This window comes from Cetorhinus maximus, chromosome 14 (genome assembly GCF_964194155.1).
Source record: "Cetorhinus maximus chromosome 14, sCetMax3.hap1.1, whole genome shotgun sequence".
Lineage (NCBI taxonomy): Eukaryota > Metazoa > Chordata > Chondrichthyes > Lamniformes > Cetorhinidae > Cetorhinus > Cetorhinus maximus.
Window position 1 is genome coordinate 69,015,979 of NC_135892.1, and position 22,669 is coordinate 69,038,647.

The 22,669-nt window shown below is 42.4% G+C and overlaps 1 protein-coding gene across 1 annotated transcript in view; it reads left to right on the plus strand.

Moving 5' to 3' along the window:
• Positions 1–22,669, plus strand: part of rps6kc1 (ribosomal protein S6 kinase polypeptide 1) — a 182,846-nt gene that overhangs the window by 18,600 nt on the left and 141,577 nt on the right. Inside the window, exons 4-6 of the mRNA XM_078557053.1 lie at positions 10,058–10,173; positions 16,816–16,909; positions 22,050–22,109. Of these exons, the coding sequence (XP_078413179.1) occupies positions 10,058–10,173; positions 16,816–16,909; positions 22,050–22,109 (270 nt within the window). The remainder of the gene's footprint in view (positions 1–10,057; positions 10,174–16,815; positions 16,910–22,049; positions 22,110–22,669) is intronic.

Sequence of the window (22,669 nt, forward strand, 5' to 3'; positions counted from 1 at the left end):
CCTATTTAATTGAGGTGGTTTATGCTTTTCTCCTTTTGATAAATCAACAGTGATTCCAATTCCAGAAATGAATAATCATTAGAAAACTTGCAAAGCAACTTTATTAATGAACAAAGCAATTTAACACAGTTCATCTTCTGTTTTGTACTAAATATAACGTACTGATGCAGTGAAATTACAAGTTAAAATTGCTTTAACGTATTCCTTCACCCGCAGAATGCCAGTTTTAAAAATTGACACATTTCAGGTTAGTGTAAAAACTGACTAACGTCATCTGATATTGATGAGCTTAGCTGAATGGATGAAAAACCTATTATTGGGATGAATGTTGGCATATAAGTCGACCTTTGAAGCCCCAAAATCCCTTCAAAAACCAGGGTCGACTTATATGCCAAGTATAAAAGTGAACCATCGGTGTGGGTGTAGTGGTTGCCATTTTGAAAAGTCATTAGCATCTGATGCAAAATTCCCCAAGGCAACAAATTCTTTGCAACACAGCCCTTATCGCCTGCTTGATCCCTTCACCCAGTTATAAGGTAAGTAAAACATGCAATTGTGGAGTGAAAAATTGAGTCTGACTACTGAGTATAGCATGTTGTAGCTGAAAGCAGGTGTGCCATATATGTTGAGTACATGAAAAATATAATTTCTGGGGCTGTGAAAATACGGTTGTCTTGTATGTTGGGTTGGCTTATATGCCATGATATACAGCTTTTGCTTTTAAGAAGCTCAGTAAATTATGTGCCTTGGCAAGATAGCTTCAGCTTTTAATAAGTGCTGTTTGTGACCATATTTTATATCTCCAGTTTTGAGATTTGAGTATAGTGCTGCCTCATATATACAGTTGAATGTGGTATCCTGACTGAGAAAATTTAAGGGCAATATTGTGAATAACACACAATCAGTTGTGACTAATTCCAAACCTTTTTTTAAACGACTGCATTTGTGACCCAAATGCAGTCCCTCAAGGATTAAAGGAGCTATATGTCATTGTTGGAATCAGTGATTTGATTCCAGAACAACCTATTTGATTATTGATTTACAGTAATGATTTCACTTGAGTTGACTGCCCCTAAAATTGCCAGCAATGCCTTTGTGGGTTCTGAATTTCCAGCAGTCAACTGTTGGCCATAATTGGCCATAGTTTATAAACCGTTTTGGGGGGGAAATTCCTGTTGCTGATGGAAACAGGATTCAAGTAGTCAAACAATTCCTTCTTTAATGCATATCATTAATTTTTGCTTTCCTGGTTGGAGCATTTTATGATTTGCACCACATATAGAATTGTAACGAGATTGAATGTCAGTGTCAATTCAAACACAAACATTGAGCCATTTGCCATGAGAAATCTATTTTATATAACAAACCTGTTAGTTGTGAGAAGCCAATTGTGTAAGGTGCTGATTGTGAGCTTTGCATGAGAGATCAGAAGTTAAGCACTGAGACCAAGTGCAAGACCAGGCAGATATGTGAGAATTAATTCTTTTAATTTTAAATCTAGAGAGGAAAGAAACTGGGATTAGTAATGACAAGAGCAAGTGGTGGTCTCATGATTTGTGTGACAAGTAAGATTTGAAATATCCTGAACCTGCTGAATTTCCAGAATGAATGTTCACACGTGAAGCATTGAAAAGTTGTGTTCTTTGAGCAAGTGAATAACTGAGCTTGAGGACCAGTTGGCTACATTTGAAACATATGTGGGGAGGAAAGATTTCTGAAAGACCCATTCCGGAAGGTGTTGAACCCACAAATAGAAATAGTGGGCTGAATCTTCGGCTCGGCGAGTGGGGGCGGAGCCTGCTCGCCAAGGTGTAAAATGATGCGGAGTGATGTCAGGTGTGTGTCTCGAAGTCACCGCGCGTCATTTAGATTTTCAGTTCGGCCGGCGCGCAGCATTAATGAACTAATTAAGCCTATTGAGAAAGTTTCCCGTCCAACCTTAAGGTTGGCGGGCAGACGAAGAGCCCAGGCGGCCTTAGCATTTTTCATGGCACCTCATCCATGGGTGGGATGAGGTTTCATGAATGATTTAAAATTTTCAGAAAAATTTTTATTAAAATTAACGCACATGTCCCAGCTCATGCGACAGTTTCACATGAGGGGACATGTCATAGAAATTTTTACAACACTTTATTGAACTGTTAAAACTTAAAACTAATCTCCCTAAGGTACCTCTGTGCACTCCCGACTCAGGGAACCCCCGCCCGCCCGTACAAGGAGCCCACAGCGCTTCCGGGCGAGCATCAGGTAAAATGGCAGCACCGACCCGATTGGGTTCGTGACCGCCCCCGCACAACCCCCTCGACGGGGGGAAAATTCTATCCAGTGAAACAGAGGAAGAGAAATGAATGACACTGGAGGAGGAGGGGACAGGAGGGTTTTACAGAAAACTCCGATCAGTTTGGAATTGTTGAACAAGTATCTCCTCTTCAGTCCTTCCATCTTTAGTTCTCTGTGATGAATACAAGGATGGAGATACGGTGAAATGAACCAAGATTAACACCATTGTATCATGAGGGGTTACCCATGAGGGACAAATAGAGACAGCAAATGGAATAGGAGAGCTGTAGTTGTGAACAATTCTATAATTAGGGGTGTAGATGGACTATTTGCTGCTATGACCATATGACCATAAGACCATAAGACATAGGAGCAGAAATTAGGCCAATCAGCCCATCGAGTCTGCTCCGCCATTTAATCATGGCTGATAAGTTTCTCAACCCCATTCTCCCGCCTTCTCCCCATAACCTTTGATCCCCTTACCAATCAAGAACCTATCTAACACGATCTTAAATGCACTCAATGACCTGGCCTCCACAGCCTTCTGTGGCAATGAATTCCATAGATTCACCATTCTCTGGCTAAAGAAGTTTCTCCTCATCTCTGTTCTAAAAGGTCTTCCCTTTACTCTGAGGCTGTGCTCTTGGGTCCTAGTCTCTCCTACTAATGGAAACATCTTCCCCACGTCCACTCTATCCAGGCCTTTCAGTATTCTGTAAGTTTCAATCAGATCCCCCCCATATCCTTCTAAACTCCATCAAACATTCCTCATATGTTAAGCCTTTCATTCCTGGGATCATTCTCGTGAACCTCCTCTGGACCCTCTCCAGGGCCAGCACATCTTTCCTGAGATACGGGGCCCAGAATTGCTCACAATATTCTAAATGTGGTCTGATCAGAGCCATATAAAGCCTCAGCAGCACATCCCTGCTTTTATATTCTAGTCCTCTCGAAATAAATGCCAACATTGCATTTGCCTTCCTAACTACCGCGTCAACCTACAAGTTAACCTTAAGAGAATCCTGGACTAGGACTCCCAAGTTCCTTTGCACTCCAGATTTCTGAATTCTCTCCCCATTTAGAAAATAGTCCATGCCTCTATTCTTCCTACCAAAGTGCATGACCTCACATTTCCCCACATTGTATTCCGTCTGCCACTTCTTTGCCCATTCTCCTAACCTGTCCAAATCCTTCTGCAGCCTCCCTGCCTCCTCAATACTACCTGTCCCTCCACCTATCTTTGTAGCATCTGCAAGCTTAGCCAGGATGCCCTCAGTTCCTTCATCTAGATCATTAATGTATAAAGTGGTCCCAACACTGACCCTTGCGGAACTCCACTAGTCACCGGCCGCCATCCTGAGAAGGACCCCCTTATCCCCACTCTCTGCCTTCTGCCAGACAGCCAATCTTCTATCCATGCTAGTACCTTGCCTCTAACACCATGGGCTCTTATCTTACTGAGCAGCCTCCTGTGCGGCACCTTGTCAAAGGCCTTCTGGAAGTCCAAGTAGATAACATCCATTGGCTCTCCTTTGTCTAACCTACTTGTTACCTCCTCAAAGAATTCTAACATATTTGTCAGGCATGACCTCCCCTAGATGAAACAATGCTGACTTTGCCCGATTTTACCATGCACTTCCAAGTATTCTGAAATCTCATCCTTAATAATGGGCTCTAAAATCCTACCAACGACCGAGGTCAGGCTAATCGGCCTGTAATTTCCCGTCTTTTGCCTCACTCCCTTCTTAAACATGGGGGTTACATTAGCGATTTTCCAGTCCTCTGGGACCCTCCCTGACTCCAGTGATTCCTGAAAGATCACCACTAACGCTTCCACTACATCTTCAGCTATCTCCTTCAAAACTCTGGGGTGTAATCCATCTGGTCCAGATGATTTATCCACCTTCAAACCTTTCAGTTTTCCTAGCACCTTCTCCTTGGTAATGGCCACCATACTCACCTCTGCCCCCCGACTCTCTTGAACTTTGGGGATGTCACTTGTGCCTTCCACTGTGAAGACTGACGCAAAGTACCTATTCAGTTCGCCCGCCATTTCTTTGTTCCCCACTACTACTTTTCCAGTGTCGTTTTCCAGCAGCCCAGTGTCCACTTTTGCCTCTCTCTAACCCTTTATATATCTAAAAAAACTCTTGCAATCTTCTTTTATATTACTGGATAGTTTACCCTCATATTTAATCTTCTCCCTCCTTATTTCTTTTTTAGTTGTCCTCTGTTGGTCTTTGTAGGCTTCCCAATCCCTTGGTTTCCCACTGCTCTTGACCAAGGATCCCTAAAGGCATCTCCAAAGTGCTAGCATAAAAAATGGAGTGAAACACTTGAATGAGTTTCTCAAGAAGGGAGGATACCAACACGTAATTGTAGTTTAGGAAGGATACACTTGGGTGGGAAAGAGACTTTGTAAGAGAAATGTAGACTTTTTAGAGAGAGTTTGTTGAGTTAGGCCCTAGACTAAAATGCAAGACTACAAGGATCGTATTAGCCCTGTTGTCATGTACTGGATATGTGAGAGAAATAAATTAGATGTGGCAGCATGCAAAAAGAGTTAAATAACCTGCATTTATATATGACCTTTCATTGCCCTTGGGAAGTCCAAATGCTTTACAGTTGTTTAAATACTTTTTAAAGTATTGTCATTGACTTCCTGTCATTTATGTTCTTAATAAAACATTCAGTCCCTCGAGCCTGCTGCGCCATTCAATAAGATAATGGCTGATTTGATTGTAACCTTAACTCTACTTTCCTCCATGCACACCACCCCCCCCCCCCCCCCCAATATCATTTGACTCCCTTGTAGATCAAAAATCTGCCCATCTCAGCCTTGAGTACATTCATTGACCAAGCCTTCACTGCTCTTTGGGGAAGAGAATTTCAAACAGTAACCAGGGTGACTAACAATCCTGGATCTTCCAGGATTGTCCTGGAATTTGGCTTCCTGCCCTGCGTCCTGGGCATTGCTTTCCGGGGGCAGAATTTTTCCTGGATTCCTCTGGCAGCAAGTGAAGAGACTGTGTGTCTCCAGAGCCACCCACGAGTGAGCAACAGTACTGACTGGCACTCTTCTTCCTGACAGTTTTCTGGCTTTGGGCAGGTGTGATTGGGGGGTTCCTGATACGGGGGGTGGGGGGGGGGGTGGTTTCCAGCGGTGGGGGCACTCTGAGCCTTGAGTCCAGGGGTTGGGTCTGTAACGGGCCCAGGGATTTGCAGCTGGCCTGAGAAGAGTTGAATCTGGGCAGGCCTGGGGCGGGTGGGAGTCGGGAAGGGGGGTCGGGAGGCGGTGGGCTGTCAGCAGGCCTGAGAGGAGGAGAGAGGTGTTTGGCAGGCCTGAGGGTTGGGTGGAGGGCTCTGGGCAGGCCTGAGGGTTTGGGGCAGTGGAGAGCTCTGGACAGATGTGAGTGGGGCTCCAGGCAGGCCTGAGAGCGGGGTGGGGGGCTGGCGGGCTCCGGGCAGCCCTCCAGAGGGGCTGCTGGGGGTAGGCATGCCCGAGAGGGAGGGTTGTTGGGGCTGGTGGTCTTCTGGTGTTGTCAGCCACCTCTTTCCCCCCCCCCCCCCCAATTCCTCTGGTCTTGTCACCACTCCGCCCACCCACCCTCCATCTCATCAGCATCTCTTCCATTTCTCCGGTTTCTCTTCAGCATAACTCCCCCCGTCCCCTGAACAAGAGTCCCTTCTTTCTTTCTCCCAGAGCTGGTCATCCTCACTTTAATAAGCCTCTGAGAAGGAAACTCCTCCTCATCTTGTCTTAAATGAGAGACCCCTTATTTTAAAACAGCTCCCCCTAGTTCTTGATTTCCCCATGAGAGGAAATATCCTCTCAACATCCACGCTGTTGAACCCCCTGAGAATCTTGTACGTTTCAAAGAGACCACCTCTCATTCTTCTAAACTCCAATGAGTCTAGGCCCAACCTGTTCAACCTTTCCTCATAATAGAAACTCCTCATCCCAGGAATCAGCCTAGTGAACTTTCTCTGAATTTCAGTATAGTAACTGTAATATAGGGAATGGGGCAGCCATTATGTGCACAGCAAGCTCCTATAAGCAGCATTATGTAATGACTAAATAATCTGTTTTAGTGATGTTGATTGAGGGGTAAATATTGGCAGGGACATCAAGCCGAACTCCCCTGTTTCTGTTCAAACTGTGCCATTGGATTTTGTACACTCAACTGAGAGAGCGGACAGGGGATTTAATATCTTAACCAGCACGTTGCACCTTTGACAACATAGAACTCTGTCAATGCTACACTCCAGTGTCAGTCTCGAATTTGTGTTCAAGTCTCTGAAGTGGCACTTGAATCCACATCCTTCACTCAGGCGACCATGTTACCGCTGAATGAGGCTGACACCCTCCTGGAAAGATGGTGTAGAAAGGAAGGCTTCACGTTCTTCGGTCTTTAGGGCACAATTTAGAGCAGGAAGAAGTGGTACAAAAGGAAGAGACTTCATATGAATTGAACTGATATCAATATCCATCTAGGTAAGGTAGCTAGGTCATGGGGGAGAAATTAACCAAGGCTTTAGTTGCGGGGGTGGGGGCAAAGAGATCAGACCTAGAAAGAGGGAAAATTAAAGTGTGATGAACAGATTCAGTAGCTAGATGTTTGGATATAGAGCAACAGATGGTAATGACTCTTTATATGCTGACACATACAGCAGGTAAGCTGTGTGATCTCTACAGATATGACCATATGAGAAAATACAACAGACAAAACAGTTTGGTGTGGGTGAGGGGAATAGATAAAGAGGTCTTTGTTAGAGAAGCAAAACTTACATGCAACCTTTCATGTCCTCAGGATGTCCTCAGCAGCTTTAGAGTCGTTGGTTTACTTCTGAAGGGTAGGGTGGAATCTTCACTGCTTTAAAGATGATCACAGGTTGAAGCCATTTCTGAGTCCCCACCCCACGCTTGCTGGCATCGCACCCACTTGCACGATCTTCCAGGAAGTGGCATCCCCAATCCAGTTTGAAGATGGCAGACGGGTTACTGAGGCTGCAGGCCCTCCAATCAGAGGGCAGATTGCAGCCCCACTGGCAGAGGTGGGTGCTGACGCTGTAGGAGGTGGACCACTTGGTCGCCTCCATCTTGAGGTGCCCTCTGAAGACTTTGCAATTTTGTAACAATTACCTATGGGCCACAGTTGCCCAGGCCACCATCTGTGTGGAGGAACCCCTCCACAGGATGACCTGCAACTGTGACCTGCAACTGTGGCCTGCTGAACCATGCAGACGTCTGTGGGGGGTGGAGAGGGTGGGTGGAGGTGTCAGAGGCCTTGTGGGCCATCTGTCTGTAAGCTGCCTCCAGTGGAGGCCCCCTCTGCCACCGGGAAAATCCTGTCCGGGTCCCCAATCTGCCTACAATTGGGCACTTAAATACATGTGCAGATTGGCTAACTGCTGTGACTGGGTGGGTAGTCCTTTGCCCCTTCTAGCCAGTTTCCGGCAATATTGGCCAGAGGCGGAAACTTGTCCCAATTACCTGATGTCCTCCGCTCCTCCTCACCTCCAAGTGAGCGGGCAAGATTCTGCCTGTAGTCTCTGTTGTGTCAGCTAGTTTTGTACAGCAAAGTCCCAACAACAAGCAAATAACACTCAGATAATGACCAGTTAATTATTTTTAAATGGGGTGTTGAGGGATAATTGTTTGTGACACCATAAGAACTGACTTGATGTTCTTCAAATAGTGCCAAGGGCAGGGCCTTGATTTTTGAAAGGCCATATCTTCAACAGTGCAGCGCTCCCTCAGTATTGCACTGAGGTGTTAGCTTAGGTTGTGTGCTCAATACCTGGAGTAGGACTTGAACCTTTAGCCATCTGACTCAGAACATAAGAAATAGTAGACCATACGGTCCCGCAAGCCTGCTCTACTCTTTAGTACGATCATTGCTGATGTTCCGCCATATCTCCAGTTTCCCACCTGGTCTCCTATCCCTTGAGGGATCAAAAATCTGCCTTTCTCAGCCTTGAGTATACTCAATAATGGAGTTAAGCACCCACAAATGCAACTCATGAAAGTGAATAACTTAGAAACTTTAAAAAGTTGCAAACTGTTTCTGTTTATTCACAAGCATGTCATTCATTTTCTGACAAATTGTTTATCATTTATTTTTGTTGTATTCTAAGTGACTTCCACATCAGACACTGGGATACTTTTGACAATGAGTGCATCAGGACCTGTCTTTAATCTGTTTGCAATTGCTGTGGAGAATTGAATAATTCTGGTATTCTTTGACTGTGTTTTACAGTGTTGTTTTTCAGTTCACTTGTTGAAAGTGTCTTGTCTTGTGGCCTATCCAGGGACCAGTGTACCTGTCCTCGGAACAGTTAGGACATTCCATGTTGGTATCTGGGGGTGGGGGAAATGTGCTCTCGGTGAATACGATGCAAAACCAATATTCCATTTGCTTGCCCCACTAAATGATAAAGACTTTCTATGCACTACTGTAAAGATTAGCTTCAGAGTTTTCCATTTACCCCTTCTCAAAGAAACTCGCCCCATCATCCCTTCAGGGCTCTGAGGTGTGCAATTTAATTTGGTGGTAGGTTATATGTCTCAACTAAATAATGGTAGTCAGCATGAAGAAAATAATGTAATGTAACCCATTTTGATTTGTCTCATTATGTTGGGATTATAATGATTTTTAAAAATTTATATGATTGTTGTGATTTGCTGTGCACTACCCACAGCTTGCAGTCTACTGCAACAATAGAATTAATATTGAGGTTGATGTGCTATTTAGTCATGGAAACCAGCCATGTCTTTCCGAATATGGTGGCCTGTGTCAATTGATGATATTTTATGTTTGTGTTGACTGGACTAAAGCACAGCAGAGCCTGTGACTAATAAATCTAGTCCAAATAAAATCAATGAATGGATTTGAATCATTTCACTCAAGTTTGTATTTAAGGATGCGCTTTGTAAAGCGTGTGCTGATTTATTTAAAAAACAAACTTTGGGCGGAATTTTACAGTCCACTGCCGGGAAGTTTGAAGGCAGGATGGAGGCTTGTAAAACAGAACGCATGGTCTATCCATTGCCTATCCGCCCTATGTCCCAATTTACTGGGGTCAGTGGAGGCAATGGACTGGTTCTTGAGGTCAATTTAATGGCGACTTAAGTGCCTCAGCCTGCCCCAGCTGCTATTTTAAAGTGGCAGGTGGCGACCCTCGGCTTTTACTGCGCGAGCAGATGTCGGGCAAGAGGGTGGGCACCTCATTTGGGAGGCCCCTGTGCCCATTGGATGCAGCCCTAAAAAGGACATATGCCCTTGTCAATCCCCCCCCGGGTTCTCAAATTTAGCTCCTGCACCCAACTTGCATGCCCCCCCCCCCTCGCTCCCCATCGCTGGGCTGATACCCCAGACTTGCCTGAAGCCAGGCCTCCATAAACACCTCCTCTTCTTTGGGGACTGCCTGCAGTCCAAGTAGCGGCCACCACTCAAACCAGGTGCTGCTGGGACTACAGAGCTGCTGGCCAATTGGATAGCTCTCCAAAATTAGGATTTACTCCCCAGATGGGGGCGGATGTCTTGCCCTTAGCCAATTAATGCTCTGACAAGCCTTAAAATGGCTGTGGGACAGCAAGTATTGGCAGGGATACATTCTCCGTCGACTCTGAGTGCCGGGGTGGGAAACCCTGCCACCTGAAAAACCCTGCCCTTTCTGTTGAATGTTTGATGCTATGAGAGGAAAATGGGTAGTCAGTATAATTATAGGGGAAATAAAACTAGGAAAAATATGATAACTACATATTTGGTTGCAGGTCGTTTTGATGAGACTGTGATTGAAGAAAGAAGACAATGTGCTGAAGACCTCCTACAGTTCTCTGCTAATATCCCAGCCTTGTATAACAGCAAACCGCTTGAAGATTTCTTTAAGGTATATACTGTCGATGCCCCGTTTTTGTAAAAGTAATTTTGGATAAAGAGAAAACAATCTGAAACATGATGTACATTTTGTAAAAATGTAGTTGATAATGGGAGAGAAATCTTGGAGGTGATTTTTAAGGAGGATCTGAAAGGAGAGAGATGAAATGAAGAGGCAAGGGAATTCCAGAGAATAGGCCCCAGCTGACTGATGGCATGGTGGTTAGTGGTAAGGTGAAAGAAATGGTGATGGAGGACAAGAGGTGACACAAAAGACCCGAGTCAGAGTGTGTTGTTGAGTGTGGTTGTAGGACTGTAGTAATCTGTTGTATGGATCACCAAGGTGTACAATGTGATGATGGTCATTGAGAACCATCAACTATATCTAACATGAAGAGCAGTTACTAACATCTTGTAACAGGTGTCTAAAATGACAGCTCTCACCCTTGCGATTGTTCTGTTGTATTCGACGTCACCTTAGAGAAATATTGCCGTAAATGAAAATGGCAATTTTAAATCTAGTTTTTCATTTTGGATGTTAGAATAGGAGTTTGATCTTGATTTTAAAGTGGTCCAATTTATTTCTGTGCTACTTGCACTCCTGCCTTTGATCATGAGGTCAGTGTACAGAAATTCAGGAAAGCAAACCATCTGTTCATTTAGTTTGTGTGCAGATCATGTGTGTCCTGTGTTTCTGTAGGGTTATGCAGGCTGAGACTTAGCAGCTGTGTGACAACTTCAGTTTCAGTAAAGGTAAACCATGCTACTGACAATGAAAGCTGTAAAATGGTTTGGGCTTTTTATTAATAGTTAGCTGTCAATTTTGGCACCAAACACCCTTTTGGTGTTAAAGTGTTGACATCAGCAAGAGGTCAGTTCAAGTCATGCAAGTTTGGAACAATGTTTTGCTGTTCCTTTAACCTTTTTCCATATAGCTGTTCACTTTAAAGACCACATTATATTTATAGACTCCAGCGCCTCTGGAAGCCTTCCTCGATCTTTGATTGCAGGAAATAAACTTGGAGCTGTTGTTTTGAAAAGAATGTAGATATGATGCATTTTGCATGGATTTTAATTCTTAATTGTCTTCTCTATTTTTAAATAGGAGAGTCTGCAGCAAGTATTAACGTATGTATTTAAAGGTCAATATTAATTTGGACCATAATTTTGAGCACTGAAACTCACTTTGGAAATGTGAAAATCCAGACATTGCCTGCTGAACCTGCAGCATTATTCCTCCGGCCAATCCACCTTCTAGGATTTTAGAATAGCCGAGATTCCTCCTAATTCAAAGCAGTTTTTTGTGTTTGAAAATGTTCCATTATTCAGTTTTAATAAAATAATACAGGAGGAAGATTTCAACTTCAATCTGCAAAATTCAAATTAAGAAACTTTGAAATAAGAAGTAGAATGCAAACAAGTGGCTGCAGAAACATTTCAGTCAAGGCTGTACCTTACTGGTGGTCAATTTGCTAGCAGGTCCAGGGAAGGAATGTTCTAACTATGGTAGACTGGAGTCAGAAAATGCTTTCTTTCTACCTAACACTGGGACTGGAGGACAGCTGTTTAGTTGGATTCTTTCAAGGTTGCAAGACCCATACTCACTGAAGACACTATATAATGAAAGTTTTTTTTCCCTATTCTCATTTGTATGCAGCTATGGTTCTGAGTAAGAAAGCGTAAATATTGTAGTCCCTCGATCTGCGGAGCTGGTTATGAGGGAGATGTATTGATCAGTCTTTGTACTTCTAATTCTTGAGGTTACTATTAACATATAAATTGTGCCAGTTATATCCAAGTTGTTTTTGTGCATGTTTCAACCTTGATTGAAAGGATTCACTTTTATGATGACCTTGGGGAAATTCATAAATTTGCATTCAGAATTGACCTTGGGTAGATCATATCCAAAGCCATTTTACGTTGTAGGAAGGAGGAGGATGTGATCTGCTCCAAAAATTAATGCTGTTGCATTCTAGCTGGAATATAAAAACGGTCCTAGCAGTGAAAGAACAATATTGTTTGACTTAGTAATGCTCGTCATTTAAAGATATAGGTGGGGACGAATTTGTTGCTGGCTTCATGATCTATTACATTATAGTATAGATTACCATTGTCCAGAAACTGAACTGGACTAGCTATATAAATACTGTGGCTATGAGAGCAGGTCAGAGGTTAGGAATCCTTTGGTGAGTAACACACCTGACTCCTCAAAGCTGTCCACCATCTACAAGGCACAAGTCAGGAGTGTGATGAAATACTCTCCACTTGCCTGGATGAGTGCAGCTCCAACGCTCGAGAAACTTAACACCATCCAGGACAAAGCCACCCACTTGATTGGGACTCCATCCATAAACATTCACTCCCATCACCACCGATGAAAGGTGGCAGTAATGTGTAGCTTCTACAAGATGTACTGCAAGAACTGCAAGGCTGCTTAGACAGCATCTTCCAAACCCACATCCGCTATTGCCTGGAAGGACAAGGGCAACAAACACATGGGAACACCACCACCTGGAAGTCCCCCACCAAGCCACTCATTATCCTGACTTGGAAATATATCACCGTTCCTAGGGATGGGCAATAAATGCTGGCCTAGCCAGCGATGCCAACATCCCATGAATTAATTTTTTTAATAATCCCACAAAAATCAATAAACTCAACGACCAGATGATATGTTTCTGGTGGTGGTGTTTAAAGGATAAAAGTCAGGCGGGGTACCAAGACAGTTCCCCTGTTCTGCTTCATCTAGTCTCATCAGGGCCAGATGAACCTCAGTTTAATCGTCTACCAGCAATCACCCAGCAATTAGGTTTTAGCAATCCCAATAGTGATCCCTACCTCGTTACTGTGGGGAAACTCTCCTGCTGATCTTCTGATAATGTCATGGAATCCTTTTATACCCAAGAAATTAAGTAGAGCGTCGGTTTAACATCAACAGTGCAGCATTGCCTCAGCACTGCATTGAAGTCAGCCTAGATTTTGTGCTCAAGTCTCTGGTTGAGCTAAGACTGACCCCTCTGTAACATTCATTGTATATGCTGTATTATCAAGTTGTAGATGGCACGGCCTGTGTTCTTTCTTTGTAACCCTCTGTTTGCTAAAATTTCATGTGAGACATCAGACTGTTGCATTGTTGCCTCATTCATGCCTTTATTTTTTAAATAATGCCACGGAAACTGAGGAAGTTATTTTGGAAAAAACCTGTTAAATGTGATAAACTTTAGATTTTGAGAGTGATAAGGTGGTTTTTACATGTGTACTGTACGCTCTGCACTATTGACCAAGATGATTGCTTCTTTGTATGTTACTTGCTAACTGTGACATTGTAAGAACTGTACATAATTTTTGAAGTGCTGGGGAGGACAAGTCTACCTATCGCTAACTACTGCTCAAAAAAGAACAGTTGCATCTAATTATTTTTATGTTCTTTGTTCCTCCTTGTTAGACTGGCTGGCCTTTTTATCTAAATGAATGCAGATGTTTATATTTGGAATGCGTGCTGAGCTTCTGGAATCTGACTGGTAGCTCCATTGATTTATTGAGGGAATTGAATTAACACACTTGAATGACTAATCAGGGGTAATTTTGACTGCAGTAGTGTAAAATGGTGATAGCTAATTAGCAACCCGTTTCACATCTTAACTTTTAATTTGTATTGATTTCAATGGAATTCAGCAAAAATAGAAAGGGATATAAAACAGGTTGCCAGTTCCGTGTTCCCTGTTTTTGTTATCGCTAAAGTCACTAAAATTAAAATTGAGTTCCAAAGAAGAGTCATATTAGACTCTGAACATTAACTCTCTTTCTCCTCAGATGCTGCCAGACCTACTGGGCTTTTCCAGCATTTTCTGGTTTCATTTAAAATTGCCTTCATTGTACGTCAAGATGGCAATTTAACACATAGTGATAGTTGAACTATTTTAACCATTTTAACCCTATGGAAGACCATGTACTGAGAAACAACCTTTTCATATAGCTGGCTGATCTTGCTGGTGAATAGGTCAGATAAGTTTCAAGCCAACTGCTGTGCTTCTGTCACCTCTGCCTGGTCGATGGAAAATACTTGAGTGCCACCAGGTGACTAGGAAAATTATTGCAGGGACTAAAGTTTACTGAATAGCGTTCTAAAACAGGTTAATAGTCAATCTATTGTTACAAGTATGAGATTTATAAGATTATTATGTTTCAGGACTGTGTCTTTAAAATAGGATAAATGAAGGGGGTTATGTCACCTCATCTGAAGTCTGCCTAACAACAGGCCTAGGTGATGTGGTAAAGATTAAAGGGAAACGTTGGTTGTTTTGCTGGAAAGAATGCGTAAGGTGTTCACACTTGGAGACAATGGCAGAAGCATCTGAGTTCTGATGAAAGGTCACTGATCTGAAAGATTAGCTCTTTCTCTCCACACATGCTGCCTGACCTGAAATTTTTCAGCAATTTTTTTTCTTATTTCAGATTTCCAGCATCAGCAGTATTTTTGTTTTTGCTGCAGCATCTGTGTTTACAGTAGTTATACTTCTGGCCTCCAAAGTCCCGAGGAGGTGTTGAGAATATAGGATTGTAAACAGTTATGCTTTAAACTGTCCATTTACTTCCAAGATAAAAGAGAATTGGGATCTTGAGGATAGCTAATCAGTATTTCTATCTGGATACAAGGTCCCTGTGATTCATGTTGCCATTGAGATGGGCTTTGAGAAAGAAAAGGTTTCTAAGATATCCCTGAAAACTCAAAGGCATAGTCTGTTTGCCAGGATCTGAGAGAGAGGGAGCAGCTTGAGTCTGTATGGTTCACCACGCAGGAATGTAGGTGGGAGCTCGTGCTTGAATTGAAAAGACCAAGCTCATGAGTATTTAAAACAAGGCTAGAAGATTCAGCTAGCTTGCACTAGAGGGAAAACCCCTCGCCATGAAAGACAGCTCTGGGGTTGAAAGTTACCAAGCTGGGAAAGGAAGAGAACAAAAGAAAGCCCTCGAGCTAAGAATCACTTTGGATTGAATGCCCACCTAAGGGACTGTGTAAAGTATAAATTGTGAACTGGGATTTTCGGTTGTGTTAAAAATAAAATGGAAAAGTTTGTTCAGCACTTAAAAGTATAAGTTGCCCACACAAATAGGGCAGAATTTTGCCCTTGATGGGCGGGCAGGCCTCACCGGCTTGGCGGCGGTGATTGGCTGCCCGCCTGCCGCCAAAATGGGCCCTGCCGCCATTTTAAGTGGGCGGGTCAATTAAGGCCCGCCCAGCGGGCTGCCCGACGGGAAGCGCTATGCACTTCCTGTGTGGGGGTGGGGGAGAGAATTCCCCAACTGTCAGAGTGCGCTCTTTCGCACATGTGCACAAAAGAGTGCACATCTCCCTGAGACTAAATGCTGCCTCAGGGAGAGCACTGAAAGGCTGGCAAATATAAAAAAATAGAACAATAAAAAAATTAATAAATCCTTCTCATGTGAAAATGTCACACGAGATGGGATATGTTAATGAAATAAACAAAAACTTTATTAAACATTTTTAAAACCGCTATCAAACCTCATCCCACCACTGGATGAGGTTTGTAAAAAAAATCACCTACCAGCCTGCCCGTTGGGCCCGTGCGCCGAGCCGAAGTTTGCACGGGCCCCTCAAAATCGTCAATGATGGGCAAGTTAAGGGCCTTAACGAGGCCTTTAAATAATGGCGGGTGCGCATCTGCTGACCGAAATATCGCGATGCCGCGCGCTGACGTCGGGACGCTCGTGCGACGTCAGTGTGCAACATTTTAAGCGTTAGCGTGCGGGCTCTGCTACCTTCAGGCCAGCCAGAAAATTCTACCCATAGTGTTTAGACAATGTTGCTCCTATTTTTCTTGTTACAGTAGAAGTCTTAACATGTGAAATCAGGTTGTGTCATCCTAGTGGGAATCCAGTTCCATCTACAAGTTACTTTCCAGAGGCAAGGGATAAATTTCCTTTCCTGATTTCTCACCTCTTTTGCAGTGCCAACAGTTCCATTATTTGCGCTTTCTTTGTAAATATTAACGTTCAAAGATTGTTCAAGCAATTTGTGTTGCTGAAATTGGGGTGGAGAGTGACTTGCAAGTACAGATGCAAAAGGGATACTAATGCTGCCACTGCACAGCATTAATTAGAAACTTCGACCCCAAGCTGGCCTGAAGTGGAAGTTACAATGGTTTGAATCTGTCAACTGCACGAAGGGGAAGTTTATTTTCAAATGAAACTAAAGAGGTCTTGTGGAATACTATTCAGTGTCTAGCGTCAGACATGAAGATTTGCCATGTGGGCGAGGTATTGAAGGGCACCTGTGCCAACATGACCCAAGCTTCTGTGAACACTTTCAGCAAAGGAATTTCTTTTAAACAATGTGAGTTACAGTAAAATAGTTGAAAATTTATTATAGGTATTAGGATTGTCTCTAATCAATCCCATAGAATAGAGCTGTTTTCCTACCAAACAGGTTTTTGATTTTCAGCCGTTCAGAAGACATGTTGGTCCCCTAGCCAGTTCAAGAAGAGCACTGATGGAGATCCTGCCCTCTTGGCTAGAGAGCATTGTATTCAAGGATCTAAAATAGCTTCCTGGCTGTTCTTTTAAAAAAAATCTTTTGTATGAAAATAAGGGGATTTTTATTTTGCCATATTACATTTTAAAGTTTATTTTGCAGGATGGTGAAGTTTACGATGGATCAGAGCTCATTGGGCCAGTAGATCCCTGTTCAGAGTCCCTGATTGATAGTTTATCAGATGGCAGTACTGAAGGTAAGAACCACTCAAAAGCTAAGACAATTCATGCACATTAAAAAGTGGAACTTTTGTTAGATTCATACTTGTGTATTTTTAAAAAAAATGTCGGAAGTTGTAACTTGCACTCTTTTTGTTAAAAGTCACTTTTGCACCTGAAATGTACCTGTTTTTGAGCAGTCTGCAATGCTTCCTTTAATGATCACTGGTTAGACAGCTCAACTCCTGGTCCCACTGGATGGATTTTTTAATGACTATCGACATTAGCTTCCTGGCACAATTACTGAGATTAGCTTTCTATTCCAGATTTATTAATCAAATTCAACCAGCTGCAGTGGTGAGATTTGAACCCATGTCGCCAGAGCATTAGCCTGGGCCCTGGACTAGCCTAGTGACATTATTACTACACCTCCATCTCCCCCAATCCCACTGGATGGACTGTGCAGTCCAATCATTGGCACTGAAAATTGCAAATGGGGTTCTGCAACTGGTATAGGACCCCGATTTGCGTAAGTCTTTAGGCTGCTACTTGTTTTTGGTGGGAGCTCTGGCCACTTATTTCGAGGCCCATGTGAAAATCACATCATGTGAACCTTGCGTAGCCAATTCTGGAGAATGCAGAATGACAGCTAAAATTTAGCTGTAGTTTTACCTCTGACTGTATTTCAAACTCTGACTAATGGGATTAAGTCTTCTGTCTGCTGACTGTAAGGACCCAAAATGATGTTTATTTTAATGAAAACGAAACATTGCATATGCTGGAAATTTGAAATAAAAACAAACAGTCCATGGCAGTTTGCATAGTTGTCTAGACCATCCTCTTTCAATGCAGCTCCTCCCATTGCCCAGCTGAGTGGGACTGCCATCAACTGGTTCCATTCCTACCTAACCAGTCGTAGCCAGAGAACTACTTGTAATGAAAGGTTTCTCTTCCTGCATGCACACCATTAGGTCTGGAGTTGCTCAAGGATCTATCTTTGGCTTCCATCTTTTTCTCAGCCACATTCTACCACTTGGAAATGTAATCTGAAATTGCAATGTTAGGTTCTACATTTATGCTGATGACACCTAGCTTTACCTCCCCACCATCTCTTTTGACTCCTCCACTGCCTCTGATTTGTCATGTTGCTTGTCCAATATCCAGTATTGGGTAAGCAGGAATTTTCTCTAGTTAAATATTGGGAAGACTGAAGCCATTGACTTCCCTGGCCACTGTCTTCAACCCTCTATGTGACCACTGAGGCTAAGTTAGCCTGGTTGCAATCTTGGCATCTTATTTAACCCTGGGATTTACTTCCAATACCATATCCACTCCATCACCAAGACTGCCTACATGCACCTTCCTACGTTGCCTGTCTCTGCCCTGCCTCAAATCATCTACTGCTGAAACCCTCATCTATGCCTTTGTTATCTCCAGATTCTACTATCTAAAGCTTTCCTGGCCTGACTCATTCCTCTGGCTCTCTGTAAATTGAGCTCCCCCAAAGCTCTGCTGCCTGTGTGCTAATTCACACAAACTCCTGTTCACCCGTCACCCCTCTGCTCGCTGACCCACATTGGCTGCCGGTCCAGCAATGGCTGTATTTTAAAATTTTTATTCTTGTTTCAAATCCCTTCATGACCCTGCCCCACCCTAACTCTTTAACCACCTACAACCCTCCCAAATACTTGTGCAGCATCTATTCTGGCCTCTTGCACATCCTCCATTTTCTTTGCTCCACCATTGGCGGCCGCATAGGTTCCAGGCTCTGCAATTTCCCCCTAAACTTCTCTGCCTCTCTTCTTCTCTGTGTCCTAATATCTCCTTATGTGACTTGGTGTCAAATTTTGTTTGATAACACACCTGTGAAGAGTCTTGGAATGTTTTATTCCTTGAAGGGTGCTATATAAATCCAAGCTGATGTTGAAACACTCCAGACCATTCAGCATCTTTGGAGCAAGCAGACGAGTTATCATTTCTGAGGCGGACACTTCGTCAGACTTGTTATCAATTACTGTTCGAGGAACAGCGTAAAACTGTGCATGAATTGGCACTAAATGGTCATTTCAAATCGGGATGAGAAATTAAATTTTTGAATTGGTGCAATAAGGGATAAGACGCAACTTGCGGCAGAGCACAATGTTTCAATCTATGCTAAATAGAGACTCTTGACACTGACACCTGATGCAATAATGGGGGGAAAAAATCTAATTCTCTATTAATGTGATAAACTAACAAATTCACCCCCATGTTTAAAAAAAACACTTTCCTGTACAAAAATGTAGATTCCCTGTGAATTTTTGTAGCTTTACAGCTAGATTCACAGGCAAAGGACTTTACTGCCCTCGTGTGGAAGAGAGAGAGAATTTTGCTGCAGCAGTATAAAGATTGGCTTAATGTGGAATCGAGGGATGATTATCCCTCCTGGTGTAAATTACAAAAAGCAAAGCAGTGGTTTAGGCTTCCTGTAATATTTTATAATAAGTTACGCGAGTTTGCAAATGAATTGGCTGTATACAAACATAACTTCAAGTAAAACTGACTTGCCTGTATTTCTCCTGTTGCAAACTATTCTAAAAAGCAATGCTGACCTTTATTTCTCACACTAATCTTGATGATCCTGTTAAACAATCTTCCTCTATTCTTCCATTCTGTTGTTTCGAAATGGTGAAAATGAAGTTTTATTGTGCCAAGTTTTTTGGACTCTGGACGCCGGCGATAGGGCCTAATGGCATCACTTTCATCATACTCATATTTCTTACTCCTAACCCAGAGCTTCTTGGAAATTTGCTTGCATTCATTTTAACCTTAAGATAATTAATTGTTTTTTCTCTTCAAGTGATCATCTTATTGACCTTGCTTTGGTACTTTGTAAAGTGATGGGAGCTACTTTTAACTCTAATTATGCATCTTTGGCAAATCTCTAGTCTGATTTCAGCACATTTGTTCCATTATGCACCTTGTTGCCTACTTTCTGTACCTCTGGAAACCTATTCTTGAACACTTTGGTGAATCATTTTTCACTGACTTGGACATTTCCAAATTTTTGATGGGGCTTAGCACCATTCATTTCTAAAGACATTACCATGAATGATTTCTCACTAAGTCTTTGTTTAGTGACTATTAAATATCTCCTTGTATGGCTTTATCGGAATCTTTTTTTCCATTAATTTGTTGTTTAGTGGTCGATTTATTCTCTCTCCTACTTTGCTGCTTCATCACAGCAATGACCTCCTCCACTTACCATTCAACCTTTATCCATTCCTTTGATGGTTTCGCAATATGTTCATAAACTTCTTGAGTTTACACACTCTCCATGCTCTCAGTGCAGTGGGCAAAGCATTACAACTGGAACTCTATGCCATTCATCCCTATATGAATTTTAGGCTTTTTTATGTTCTAGTGGAGAATTGAAGTTACTCTAAAGAACTGAAAAAATGTCCTACTGTTTTGGAAACAGTAAATAAAATTTGTACAATTTTTTTGTGGAATTACATACCTGTCTTTCTCAAGTTTATTTACACAGACTTCCCAGGGCTCATAGCAATTGCAGTAAAGTGGCTGGGCAATCTGTTTAAATGACTTCTAACAATGTCAATTTAAACTGACCAGCCAGACACAGTTGAGAGTAAGCAGCGTCAGTTATCCCAGCATTTCTCCCCTTCCTTGTTTGTGTTGGTGAGGAGAGGAAATCCTTTTTCCATAGCAAGGCAGTTGTGAATGAGAATTCACAGTGCGTGGTATCGCAGGCAGGATCCAAAATACCCAATATATTGTGTAGCCATGCATGGCCGACCATGTTGATTCTTTTCCAATTTGCCAGTGATTCATTGTTATAGTGTAATTGCATAGATTCCAACAGCATTCATGTACTCTGCCCAAGGGGTCATAATTGTAATGTATAAACTTGGGTTGTGGTTAGTGTCTACCTGATCCCTTAACCATGGAGAATCCAAAGATTGTCTGTGTACAACATCAGCTCTTTCTAGGAAGGGCCACAGGATGATGATCAGGAATGGAGTTGCTGGCTGATTACTTCCCTTGTCCAGTGGCACTCCAGCTGAGACCAGTTAACAGTGCAGGTTTTAATGAAATAAATGTCGGTGGCTCACATCCTATTCAGCTCAGTGCCACTCCAGGTTACTGATCGTGTTGTTTCCCTAACAATAGACATGATTATCTCTGCAACTAAGAAATAGAAATATGCAAACCAACCAAATTAAAGGCAGCTTTCCAATATTACTTTCAAGACCCATTGCATATAAGATTTAGAGTTCATTGCCTGTGGATTTTTCTCTGCCCTTGCCAACCTACCCATACTTGTAATGTTGGGTACACCTCAAATAGATGTTCAAATCAAAACTCAGGTATTTAAAAATGCCTTCACTAGCTTTACGTTCAGTTTAATATGTGGGCCAAAAATTCATGAGAAAACTTTGCTTGAGAGTGAGTTCAGTTCCAAGAGAGATTTTAGGACAGTCAGTGAACTAATATGGATCCTGTATTTAACCTTCTCCCCTTGCTTTATTGCTGCTATGTGCTTAGCCTGGGCCATATCATTTGCCCAGTTGGAGGATGTAGAGGATGTAAGGCCACAGTTGGTTTGTGAAGGGGAGAAAAACCAGGAAAAATGAGAATAAAGTGAATAACAAAGATGGTTTTTCTTACCAGATATTATTACTCAGCTCAATATGTCTTTCATATAATGAATATCTGCCTACTAGCGCTTTGGAGTAGCAGAGGTCTCTAATTTCCTTGGGATTGGACTGTAAATTTTGTTAATAAGACTTTGTTAATAATGACAGTACATCATCTGTAGCTCACTATTGTAGGATGATTGTGTATTAAAACCTTGAACTGAAGAATGGTGGAATTGTGTTTGAGATTTGTCTGCCTTATCAAGCTGTTGAAATCTCTTGATATTTGGGGGATTTGGGAAGTCTCAAATGGTAGTAAGCTGACTGGTTCAAGAGCAGCAGATGCCTGAGATCAGGCAGGTTATTCATGCCTTGGAGGAGTACAGAATGTGAATGAAGACCTTTTTAGAAAACAGGGGAAGAGGGAAATGAGAAGAAATCATGAAATGTTTAGCTACTAATAGTCTAAAAATATTTGAAATTTCATGGTTGGTAAGATTTGTATTTAAGTAAACTGCCCTTTTTTTTGTATTCCTTCTAGCTCGAAAAGACTTGAGTAGCATTGATGATGTCACTATTAGTAGTCAATCGGAAAGTGGAGGTAAGATGCCAGAAATTGCTTTCCTTTGTCGGCAAGCTGCCTATCCACAATTATTCTTTAACTGATCTCAGAATGTGATGAGACATCAATTAGACCTCGTGACCTTTCACAGGCACAGTTACAGAATAACATCTTGTAGGTTATGTGGCATAATGCTCCTATTATAAAACTGTCTGTCCACTGATTTAACATGAACAACTCCGTGGGAGGTCTGCTGGAATTTTTAAATAAGAGAATGACTAGAGATAGGAACTAGGCCCCGAGGGTTCTCATTTAGGCTGTAGGTATACTTGAATTAGTGACCTGACAGTAATCATTGGCAGTTATGTATAATCAGTAGACCCTGTTATAGAGCAGAATCACCTTTGACTGCTCAGCATCTAAGTGAAGTGAAAAGTTCAGTGTTTTATGCTGTGGACGTGCAGTGCTTTACTTTCCAGGCTGTTTATTCTGAATCCATACCCTCCTAATATCAAAACATCCTGTTCAAAGTTTTAAAAGGCCACTGGCGGTCTCTTGAAATGTTGATTTCATTCTGTACTGAGTTCAACAGTCTGAGC